Source organism: Sebastes umbrosus, chromosome 15, assembly GCF_015220745.1.
Source record: "Sebastes umbrosus isolate fSebUmb1 chromosome 15, fSebUmb1.pri, whole genome shotgun sequence".
Lineage (NCBI taxonomy): Eukaryota > Metazoa > Chordata > Actinopteri > Perciformes > Sebastidae > Sebastes > Sebastes umbrosus.
In genome coordinates, this window is record NC_051283.1 from 17,158,173 (window position 1) to 17,170,952 (window position 12,780).

At 43.2% G+C, this 12,780-nt stretch overlaps 1 protein-coding gene across 1 annotated transcript in view; it reads right to left on the reverse strand.

Annotated features, from left to right (window-relative positions):
- Positions 1-4,465: 4,465 nt before the first annotated feature.
- sdc3 (syndecan 3) overlaps positions 4,466-12,780 on the reverse strand; it is a 43,649-nt gene continuing 35,334 nt past the window's right edge. Inside the window, exons 4-6 of the mRNA XM_037795390.1 lie at positions 12,227-12,766; positions 10,556-10,733; positions 4,466-7,411 (exon numbers count right to left, since the gene is read on the reverse strand). Of these exons, the coding sequence (XP_037651318.1) occupies positions 7,245-7,411; positions 10,556-10,733; positions 12,227-12,766 (885 nt within the window). The 3' untranslated portion in view covers positions 4,466-7,244. The remainder of the gene's footprint in view (positions 7,412-10,555; positions 10,734-12,226; positions 12,767-12,780) is intronic.

The window sequence follows — 12,780 nt, forward strand, 5'->3', positions numbered from 1 at the left end:
AATCTCAAAACACCAGAAAACTGAAGCAAAGGCTTTGTGGCTGAAGAGTATCAAGACTTTTGTGACCAATTCAACGAGGTTCTTAAAAGGTGAAAATATGGAGTAATTTACAAGAAAAAAAGCAATAGATTTAAGCATTAAAGGAACAGTGTATAGCATTTCAGGGGATCTATTAGCAGAAATGAAATATAATGTTCATAACCATATTTTTATTCATCTGAAACTAAGAATTGTTAGCTTAAAAGTTTTCGTTAGTTTAGAATCAGCCTTTCATATCTACATAGGGAGCAGGTCCTCTTCATGGAGTCCACCATGTTGCTCCACCATGTTTCTACAGAAGCACAGAACAGACAAACCAAACACTCGCGTCTTTACGCAATCTGAAGGTCACCGTAGTTCACCGACACGCTTGTGAAACTGCGCTAATGTGAGCTGCAGAGTGCAAAACCGTGGTATCGCCAGCCGCCGTCTGACTTTCTGTTACTCCTAAAGTAGTATTATTATAGTAAGAATGGTCTGTGAGCGAGGCGAAGGGTGTTACCACGGTTTTGCACTCTGCAACTCACATTACCGCAGTTGTGGAAAGGGAGGAGTGAACAGAGGGGTCGTCAGTTGGTTGCAATCTGCAACCACACATGTCGCCAAATCTGACACACTGTACCTTTAATATAAACGGAAAGTCTGGGGGAAAAATAAGCAGTTTGTGAATCCGAAATGTTTTTTTTCTTGTGTGTTTTCCTCTCAAAATAATACTCTTGTGACTCAGAGTTATCCTGGGAGTCCTTGTGGGGGTTCAGTGCCTCAGATTGGGAACCACTACACAAGGCCTTTGAGCTTCTTATTCCACAAAGGCCTTAACAGTGCCAACAAAAGTCTTTGTATAATAAAGTACACATATAACAGCTCACTATTATTCAGTAATATACAAATACGCTATATATAGCTCCCATTCCAAACAACAAATGCCATGTTAAAATAAGGTTAAAATCAGGTTTTCTTGCTTCAGTTGTTCCACTGTTACCCACCAGATGGGGTACTGACTGGACCCCAGGCACTTCAACCTTCTTCTGTCTACCCCAACTCCTCTGTCCTACCCCTCCCACACAAAACAGGGCTCACATAAACACCCTCCTCATCCTCTGTGAGCGGCACATTTCCATATCAGCAGCAGCCGTCTACCCAAGGCCAGGACAGCTTGTTGTCTTCTCTGCATCCTGTGAAAGGCCATCTGCAGACTCCCCGGTACTCCTCCACATCAGTTGACCTTGGTTTCATCTGGTTTGATGCAAAGAATATAAACTAAACTGAAGACCCATTTAGAATAATTTCCTTTTCCTGTGTGCTCACAAATCCCCACGGAGAGTTTATCTAATCACTTCATAAGTACATTTTTAGGTGATGACTTAAGAATAATAACATCTCTGGCTGTTCCTCCCATGAGGGCCTGCTGAGTTTAGTAAGTGTAAATAGGCTGTTAAGAGGCTGTGATCACACACACCCACACACACACACACACATATATATATATATATATATATACAGTACATATACAGTAGCTCTGTCAGATGTAGTGTCAAGGCATGCAGTGTAATGTTACTGGGTCAGAAATGGTATGAAGTCCGAGCTATTGCTGGTGTGTGATAACACCAGAGCGAGACTTCATGTCTGCACGCGAGTTCTTTTGAAGGTATGTTACTAAAATATATTCTCATTCTGCTTCAAGTGCTTCACTGCTGAGTCCTGAGTGACCAACAGATCCTGGGCCTCAAGTTTGAGTTCAATCCAAACAGCACCAGGGGGGAGTTGAGTCACAGCCAAGACCAAGGATCGAAAGGGTCAGCTCACCCACATTACAAATAAAAAAAACATGTTTTTTTGTCACTCACATAGTGGTATCTATCCAGTAATGCAAACCATTTTATTTAAATTTTGAAATATCTGTCTCTGAGATTTATTCCTCCACCACAGCAAAAAGTGGAAACAATGGAAATTTCATTTGTAACGCTCACAGCATTGAAAAATGCCATTTAAATAATTCAACAGTAGTGTGTTTTTCCAGCAACAATGTCCTGGTTACGTTGGTTTAATCCAACGACCACACTGACAACAGTTTTCACTGGAGATACAGTACTTTCTACCAAGAGACGTTGTAATGTTGATAGCCTTTTCTCTGGATTAGCAAGAGTAACCACGACATTATACCTAATAGTAATACTGTGAGCAACACAAAATGTATTTAAGTAGAAGCAGAAATGTCACAGACAGATACTGGGCAAATAAAATTAAACCATGCACGGCTATGTCCTTAAATGTCCTTTTAATTTTAAGAAAATGTGCATAAATCATTAACCCTATTAGACCTATATTAAACGTGAATTCAACATACCATTGCATTGTGGGATGTGAGTAAACACAATCTGTGTATATAACAAAAAATAAACAGGGGGATGTGCAGTGCTAATGTTAATTATTTACAGGGTGTTGTGCATTTTTAAATATGTAATGATGTTTTCAAAATATGGTGTGAAAACGGGCTATATGCATCTAATAAATCGTGGTCTATATCAGAGCTTAAGCATAGAGGCAATGTTGATATCTGTCTGTTGCTCGGTGGGTACCTACCACAAGAGTTTTAGTAAGAAATGTGTTTTTTAAGTCAGTGAAGTCACGTTAATCTGTGTAGAAATTTGACTGCAACTTTTATTCAGTGCTGGAGAGAGTATTGATGAAGTCAAGGCTATGGCGCTTAACTAAAATGTTAGTCATCTGGATTAGTTGTGTTTAGTACATAAACTGCTTTTCTAAAAACTACAGGTACATTTGGAGATAATAAAAAAGGTCAACAGGGCATTCTGACAATGTTTTGATTTTATATTTCATTCCTCTCCAATTCTCTGTCGCTCCCCAACATAGACACACTCTTTATTTTAGAGAAAAGCCAGCAGTATGAGCTTCCTAAAATGTAATATTCTCGTGATTTATTCAGTAATGTAATAAAGTGCTTCAATCCATTCACCCATTATCTCTACCTGCTTATCCTCCAGCGGGGTCGCAGGGGGCCGGAGTCGGTCCCAGCTGACATGGAGCGAGAGGTGGGGTACACCCTGGACAAGTCATAATTATATTAATGAACAAAGATGGATTACTTTGACCCCTAGAGGCTCCTCAAATTCCCAGGTTCACTACATGTTAATTGGTTTTAGTAATTTAATTAATGGTGCATTTTGTGAGGGAATTAGCACAACTAGGGCGGCACGGTGGTACAGTGGTTAGCAGCACTGTCGCCTCACAGCAGGTTCAAATCCGGCTTGGGCTCTTCTGTGTGGAGTTTCCATGTTCTCCGCGTGTTAGCGTCGGTTTTCTCCAGGTTCTCCGGTTTCCTCCCACAGTCCAAAGACTTGCAGGTTAGGTTAATTGTTGACTCTAAATTGCCCGTAGGTGTGAATGTGAGCGTGAATGGTTGTCTGTCTCTATGTGTCAGCCCTGTGATAGTCTGGCGGCCTGTCCAGGGTGTACCCCGCTTTCGCCCAATGTCAGCTGGGATCGGCCCTGAATAGGATAAGCGGTTACAGAGATAATCAAATTACACAAACGGACCCCAGATAATCTGGAACCAGGTCGTATTGCAACACGTTCTCATCCCAACTCGTCACGCCCCTTGGCGTCAATTTATTTTTGCCATCAAAACCACTATAGTTATTGGCGTCACTTTCGGTTTAGGCAACAAAACCACTATAGTTAGGTTTAGGAGAGAAATACATGATTGGGTTTAAAATTACTACGTTTGTACAGTGAAAATGACACTGAACGTTGTAAACAGGGGACAAACCAACAGCTGATTTTAACATGACCCATCCACCTCCGCTGCCGCACGCTTGGTGTCTTTTCGTTCTTTACTACGTCACTACATTCCCGGCGCACTTTCTCAGACGTTTACTGTTGCCGCGGATGGGTTTGCATTGTAGTTAATGGAACGCTAAGTGAGTTTCATACCAACGCTAAAGGGTACCTTGTGCGTTGGTATCAAATGCCAACGACCATGAAAAAGCATCAGTATATAACACCCTGGGAATGGGAACGGGTGGAGTATTTTTCCAGGACAGGAATACTGGTTGGTTTCTAGGTTTCTTTTAAATAATGAAGCTGCAGTGCGTTGTCTGGTGTGTGCACTGTACTTAAAGGAATAGTTCGACATTGTACAAAATGCTGTGAGACAGATGAAAAGATTGATACAAGCTACAGCCGGATAGCTTCGCTTAGCATGAAGACTGGAAACAAGGGGGAAACAGCTAGCCTGACTCTTTCCAAATGTAATAAAGTCCACCTGCCAGCAGCTCATGTATTATTGAGAGCAGATTGGACACTAACGGCAGAATGGAAAATTACAGGTGTCTTGATTTATCTACTTAAATTGAAAAAAAGAAGAGAGGACAAGAGAGAGAAGAAAGACAAGAGAGGACAGATGTACCCAACCAGGTTTTTTATTTGGAACAGAGTGGCAGATTAGTGACAGGGCGGTGGCGTGGAGGATCCGCCTCCTCTCGCTCACTCAGCCAATGACAGAAACTCAGCCTTAAAAAAATGCAAATGTATAAAAACAGGAATGGGAACAGCAAACATAGAGTAGTGTAGCCTCCGTTGGGCTTCACACACACACACACACACACACATACACACACACACACATGCCTCCACTCACACACTTACAAATTCACCCTCTCTCACACACACACACACACGCACACAAACATACACACGTCTTATTTGGCTACGCAGGCTTAGATGGGTACAAACACACATGTTTACACTTTGACAGTCACTTTAAAAAAGACAGTACGTGTTAAGATCATTCCTGCCTGTGAGAAAGTGGCGTGTTGTCTGTCCGTCCGTCTGTCCTGCGGCAGAGAGACAGACAGGCAGACCGTCGGACAGTGAAAAGACACAGTCAGTGTGTGTGAAAGCCACTGTGAGGGACCAGCTGCCCCTCATTCAGCAGTGAACAGACGAAACACTCGCAGACGCACACACACACACACACACACACACACTCACGTCGACAGGCTAGTCAGTGTACACAAGAGTCTGCTGTGAAATACCAAGGTGAAGCATACACACACATACACACAGGTGGCGTTTAGATGAGGTGTAGACACACATATTGGCGAGGGGGCAGGCGACATACACACACACAGGAGTGGAAGAGGTGTGTTACCTGTCTGTGGAAGAGCGTGAGAACTGCTGGAGTAGGTAAACACACACTCGACCACAGTACATTCCAGCTTTAACTCACCCCTCTTTTCTTTCAAAAACACACACACACACACACACAGGCATCCACACACACCCAGACTAGTATAGTTTTGACTCCCATGCATTTTTGTTCTACAGTACTGAGTATAATAGAAGCTACTAGCCCAGTCGCACTGGTGTGGTTATTGTTACAATCTCTTAGATAGAAGCACATCCCTCCTCCTCACGGTCCCCCTCCCAAACCGAACCCCGTCCCCCCCGTTGTCCCCTCCCCAAAAAAAGAGTCCAACAGAGAGTTGACCCCATAAACACTAACTCAAAGTTTCCTCTCATAACCAAAGCTTTGATGACAGAAGTTATGATTTTGATCGAGTTAGCGCACGTGGGAGCAACTTCCCGCGCGGATTTTTTCACTTTTTTCATTAAAGCCCCTGTCGCCTTCCCAGAGGCCCCTCCCATCCCCAAACAGAGAGCCAATGGTGGAAGAAAAACAAAGTGAGGCATGCTAAAGGTGCGTGTGTGGGTGTGGGGGGGTTATCGGATGACGTGATGACTAGTTGTGCTTTTACACAAACAGACTAAACGCTAAACCAACCGGCAACTGATCGATAACTAATCAATAACATATTGAAACCACCTGATCTCGCTCATATCACAAGTGATGACTATCACAATGAATGACGATGATGATGATGACGATGATGATGATGATGGGTTTGATATGTATTTGAAGGTCAGTATACTTAAAGTCTGTGTGGTGTATTTAAATGCAAAGTTTATATGTCTGCACTTTTGTGTGTGTGTGTGTGTGTGTGTGTGTGTGTATGTGTGTGTATGTGGCTGACGAGAGCACAGCTCATCTAACGTGATGGCGGATGTGATGAATAAAAACTCTTCATGATCATGCAGATGGTTAGTGATGCCAGAAAGGATACGCTGATATTTACATATAAACTTTTTTTTTTTAAACTGCTAAATACACATCCTCCTGTTTAAGTATCATTATTATTATTATAACGGTATAATTATTATTATTATTATTTTTCACCATCCAGCCCAAAACATTGATATATTATTGGTTATTATTACTATCCGTAACTAGTCTTTGTACAGCTTAGAGAGGAGCAGAATGGCCGCGTGAATGAGCAAACCTCCATGCGACCAGCCGACGTTTCCACAGCGGCTCCTCGACGTTGTGAAACACACCGAGGGCTGAGCGTTGTTTTCTGGTTGGCCGAGCACAGAGAGAGAGGTCAGAGCCACCTTCAAGCAGATACAAGTGTGTGTGTGTATGCATGTGCATGTGTGTAAGCGTGTGTTTATGTGGCGGTATGGATGTGCCTATGTGTCTTTGAGCACCAGAGGGATGGAAGGCACAAAAGAGACCTTTCCTCTCACCTTTGACCCTGGGCTCTGTGCGGCCAACCAGACGCTCTGTGTGTTTTCGGGGGGTGAGGGGCCGAGTCGAAACCATCGCTCTCGTTTTCTTTTGTGTCTCGCTCGGCTCGCCTCGCCCCTCTCCTCTTTCTTTTCAGCCTTTTGCTCCATAAAAACCAGAGGAGGAACTCTTTTTTTGTGCTGGACAACACAGGTTAAGAGCTTGTGTTTTGTTTTGTTTTTTTCTTACAAAATAATCATATCATTACATACAGAACAAGAGAATCTGTAGAATATTAATAACAACATTTACTTTAAAAACATCTCGTGTGTATGTGTTATTTTTTCAGAATATATTTGTATTTTTTTTTCTTTTTTTTTTTCGTCCTCTTTTTCGTTTTCATTGAAAAGAAAAGTTCCCAAGTCCGCAGAGAGAGAGGCGCTCTCAAGTGTTTCGGAGACGAGAGGAGAGAGGGATGAGGAGAGGCGAGCAGATGAGGAGGGAGGCGACGAAGAAGAAAAGGAGGAGGACGAGGGCTTAGAGTATCTTTCTCTCTTCTCTCTCTCGCTCTTTCTCTCTCCCTCGGTGTGCGGTGCGTCTCTCCGGCATACGAGTGTTATGCGTAAAACTCCTCCTGCTTGTCTGGTTTCTGGTAGGTGACGGTGGCTTGTTTGGGCTCCTCCAGCGTGTAGCTGCCCTCGTCCTTCTTCTTCATCCTGTACACCAGCAGCATCACCAGGAAGGCTGCAAACAAGGCGCCTACCACTCCCCCCACTATCACCGCTGCAGGAAGACAGAAAGAAAAGGGTCTTAACAGAATATTGCAGATCGTAAAAACACTCAGAAATACACTAAACACCATTACTGTTACATCCTGCAGCAGACTACATCACTACAAACACGCGCTGAATCAAACACTCCTAGTCTAAAAGCAGAGCAAAGCTACCACAGCATCACTATCACCTCACTGCTAAGTAAAGACTGATGAGCCTGAATGTGCCAACATACGTTCTTGGTTGCCAACAGCTTTGTGCTAAATTGCAGCCCTGCAGTGCTACATAGTACTTTAGCCCGATGGGGCCGGTGTAACCAATCCGCAGCAGCTGCATTTCACCACCTTCCTCGGCACACATCGCTAATGAACTCTTGCTGCGTGCGATAGATTAATGTGTGGTTATCAAATGGGAAGAAAAAAAGAACTTTCCCTCGTTAAACTAATTGGTATTTATGCCAAAACGGAGAACAAACCGTTTATTTTCCAAAATGCTTGAGGAACACTTAGTTTCTATTCATTGTGTGGGAGGTGTTTGCTTTGTTTATTCCGTTACTGCCAATAACAGAGAACACAGGCTGGGGTATTTAAAATAACATAACTTTTCCCTGTGCACTGTCACTGTAAGAGTATTCGCCACTCTTGACTTTTCACAACATTTTCTTGTAATTAAATCTAATACAAATTTGAAATTAAAAAATGTTTGGGTAGGGGCGCATCCTTGACTCATAGTTTGTTCGAGGTGCTCTTTGGATAAAGATATATGTAGACACAAAAATTCATTAGAAAACTCCTGGGCACTCTCTTTTAAAACAATTAAAATGCCTTTATTGTAGGGCTGTCAAAGTTAACGCGATAATAACACAAATAAATTAAACACATTAATGCAATCGATCTTTCGGAGGTTGCACCAGGCTCAGTTTTAAAGCTAGAAGATACTGGTATCATTATGAAACTATAAAACATAAGGAATGTGTCATGTCATACTAGTTCCAAACTTGCGTTAAATTTTGGCGAGGAAAAACTGTCATGGCCATTTTCAAAGGGGTCCCTTGACCTCTGACCTCAAGATATGAGAATGAAAATGGGTTCTATGGGTACCCACGAGACTCCCCTTTACAGACATGCCCACTTTGTGATAATCACATGCAGTTTGGGACAAGTCATAGTCAAGTCAGCACACTGACACACTGACAGCTGTTGTTGCCTGTTGGGCTTCAGTTTGCCATGTTATGATTTGAGCATATTTGTAATGCTAAATGCAGTACCTGTGAGGGTTTCTGGACAATATTTGTCATTGTTTTGTGTTGTTGATTGATTGATTTCCAATAATAAATAATGTATATACAAACATTTGCATAAAGCAGCATATTTGCCCACTCCCATGTTGATCCCTTTAAGGTACACTTTGAAGTGATAAAAATGTGTGATTAATTTGCGATTAACTATGGATAATCATGCGATTAATCGCGATTAAATATTTGAATCGATTGACAGCCCTATTTTAGTGTAACGGCGTAGTCATATTAGACCTAAAAGCAAATTCTAACGCGTTTCGGCATCAGATCTTCATCTTGCTTTTAGGTCTAACATCACTATGCCAAAATTTTAAATTAGTTAGATTTTCTTCGTCAGATTGTGCCGTTTTTGTGTTACACTGTGCATAAATATGTACTTTTAACATCCCTGATTTTACTGTGGAAGACAAATGTGATATTGGACATGAGAAATATTAATTTCACCCTTTCAAGTGCACCATTTGTAGTTTTTCATTAAAAAAAAGACATGATGAACTACTTGTCCGTAAATCCATAAGGCCACAGCCTCATAGCGTGGCTGTATAGATTATCTGTAACTGCTTATCCTTTACAGGGTTGCGGGTGGCTGGAGCCATTGGACAGGTCGCTAGGCAACCATTCACACCTACTACAGGCAGTTTGGACAAACAATTAAACCTAACCTGCATGTCTTTGGACTGCGGGAGAACATGCAATCTCCACACAGAAGAGCCCAATTTAGTCTTGTTAGATTTAGGCTGCATACCACATATCCGTCGGTGCGGCGAAAGCACAAGTTTTCCCATTAATTTTGAATGGAGATAGTGCGTTTGGGCTGCGGTGGCAGTTAATCGTCCTGCAGTCAATAGGTCATTAAAGTGACTCGCCAAGACCTCTGCACAACCCTTCGCCACAACACCCGATCTGATGTGAATGCAGCCTCAGTCTTGTTAAAATATTGACGCACCAGCCACAGTTCTGTGAAACATTGTATAGATTTCGGGAGGGTGAAAGGCAGAACTGCAATAGTTTTTGATGAAGAAAACACAACAGAAATCAAAGAACCGTTTGATCTGAAATATTTGGCTTGGGCAAAAATAAGCCTGATTGAAATGGAAATTTTATTGTTTCATTCATCAAAACTTAAAACAATCGCAGAATTCCTATTTCACCTTTATGTCTTGACAAACTTCGTCATAATTTTGGCAGAAAACGTCTTCTGTGAAAAGTCAAAGATGGTAAATACCTGCAAATCACTGTATATCTCATGTTCTTTAACTCCCATAGATGAAAGTGAATAAGGTGTCTAATATACATGTGCAGCGCTATACATGAATGTATGAGTCTGACATGTACAGTTGTGATTTGCTTCTATCATACAGACAGTCTAGTCTAAAGTTTGTTGCCTCCTGCTCTTTACCGATGACCAGGAAATCAGCGAAAACCACCGCCAGCAGTCCACCAATGAGAACAGCTGAAGGAGAGACAGAGAGCCAGTCAGGTCAGGCAAGTTGGCTGCTCCCTCACTTTCTACAACAGCTCTTTTGGGATGAGGAGAGAGGGGGGCACTTGAAAAGAAATTGGATTTACCCAGAGGGGAAAATGATGGGAAAAAGAGGGGCGAAAAGGAGGGGTTGGATAACCCAAGAAGAGGATTGCTTGTTCTCGACGGGTCAAACGGGGCTAAGTAGCACATTCACTTATCGTGATGATCTGCACTACGTGAACGTGAAGTTTATCTTAGCAGCTCCTAGAAAGCAGGGATAGAGTACAGGAGGCAACGGGGAAATGTAAGCTGTTGATCTAAGAGGTGGTTTTAATGGACAGACAAATGTACAAAAACATAATAACATTAACTTTACTGGCAGACGTTCCTACCTATCAAGACCTCTTTTCTCTCCAGGATGTTCTTCTGTGGCAGCTGGGCGGCAGAGCTTCCTCCGTCCACCGTGTTACCGATCAGATCAGGATCCACCGGCATTACACCTCGACCCAGATCGTTATGGATCTCGAAATCTCCACTCGGTCCTGCAGCGCCCGCCTCGTTGTTACCCTCCTGAGACAGAGAGAGAAAAGTGAGACTGACGACGGGGAAAATGTACATTTGATGTAAACACATTTGTTCCACGGAGCTGCTACACGGAATCCAAACCAAACAGAGAACTTTCCATGGCACATGTTCGCCTTCGAAACAATGAGCCTCTGTATGTTCTGATTGGTGGAAAGTTGCATATTGTCCAAACGCATATACACACTTCATAAAATCTGGCAGCTTAATTATAATGTGGAAAACCAGACATGCATCACGCTTTAATGCAGGACGGCTGCAAATAAACAGAAGCACACCAATCAGAGAAATGACTGCGGCCTGTAAATAATTAAACTGTCAGGAAAGGGGTTGGGTATCAAACCTGAATAGTTTATTGGTGCTGACCAAAGTGAGTGCATTAGTACAGAGTATTAGAACAAGCTTGTATGTGAATCCTTGGTCATATTTGTGACCTTATTTACTTATTCTTTGATCAAATAGTTCCTGATTCAAATCCAATCATAAGTAGTGAAAGTATAAAGCTGACTTATGTGTTGTTGGTTTTGGTCTTTTCATGGGACTTGTTGACAATCCGAAAAATAATCCCTGCTGTTGAGTTTGGTGTTTTCTTGTGGAGGTTGATGAGCCGGAAATGAGCAATATAACACAAGCTGAAGAGATGTTTCGTTCTACGATATACTGTAAAAATACATTAATAAATATACAACTTGTGAATTTTGAAACCTTTATGTGTCTTAAAAAAGGCGGTTGCTAACAAGTGGCTCAATGAGACTACTAAACAAAGCGTTCATGCGACCGTGCTGTAGTTCGTTTTTAGCCCAACGTTAGCTTTTTACTTCTGGCGATTTCATTCACGCTTCAAAAATCATAAAAGTGGTGTTCATTTGTGGAGATTATCTTGCTGAACAAAACATGTAAGTATCATAAATGTTTGTTTGTCGCAGAGTTTATTTTCTGCAATAATCCAAAACTCAATGGAAAAATCCCATTGGCTCTTTATCGAGGGAACCAGTGCGATGCTAACTTCCTGTTTGGCCTCAAGGCCTATATAAAGGAGGCTTGGTCACGAGCCATATCTCTGGGGGTAGAACACATGCGCAGTGAAATCTCGCCTGCACTCGCCGAAATTGAGGCAATCGCAATGCACGACCGTAGCTTCAGTTACACTGTGCATGTGTTATACCTCATACCCCAAGCCGTGACCCAGCCTCCTGTTCATTGGCCTTGGTTGGCCTCAAGGCCTTTGGAAAGGAGACTGGGTCACGGGCGGACATGGCTCTTTGGGTATAACACATGCGCAGTGTAGCTGAAGCTGCGGTCGTGCGTTGCGATTGCCTCAATTTCGGCGAGTGCAGACCAGATTTTACTGCGCATGTGTTATACCCCCAAAAATATGACGCGTTGATGACGCGTGACCCCGCCTCCTTTCCATAGGCCTTGGTTGGCCTACAAATATACGTCATCCCTGCAACACTATTCTATATTAACGTCAATCTCACCTGTGTAGATGTGGGCGGCTGTGGCCGGCTTGTCCTCTCTGTTGGCACCGCCTGAGTGGTTGTCATAATGGGAACCCTGGGCCAGATGGTGACCCTGGTCTTGACAGTGGTGGCGGTGGTGGTGGTGGTAATAAGTACAGCTGTTGTGGGTTCAGGGGTGGTCTCTGCTGTGGTGGACACGTCTTCCTCTGGGGTGGTCTCAATGTCGAAGCCTGGGAAAAACGCCGTTGGTTCAGGTGACAGGTAGACGTCCTCTTCTTCTTCTGTGGTGCTCACGTCATCGGAATTGGCAGAGGGCGCCGCACTTTCTGCGGGGCTGGTTGCCGGGTTGGTGGTCACCACTGGGAAGGCTGCGGGGGATCGTGGGGCAGCGGTGGTCTGAGCGGCGGCAGCCCTGATTCGCTCCAGCTCTCTCTCTCTTTCAAGCTCACGCTCTCTCTGCCTCTCTCTCTCTTTCTCTCGCTCTCTCTCGCGTTCCTTCTCTCGCTCGCGCTCTCTCTCCTTCTCCCTCTCTCTCTCCATCTCTCGGACCCGCTCCCTCTCTCTTTCCCTCT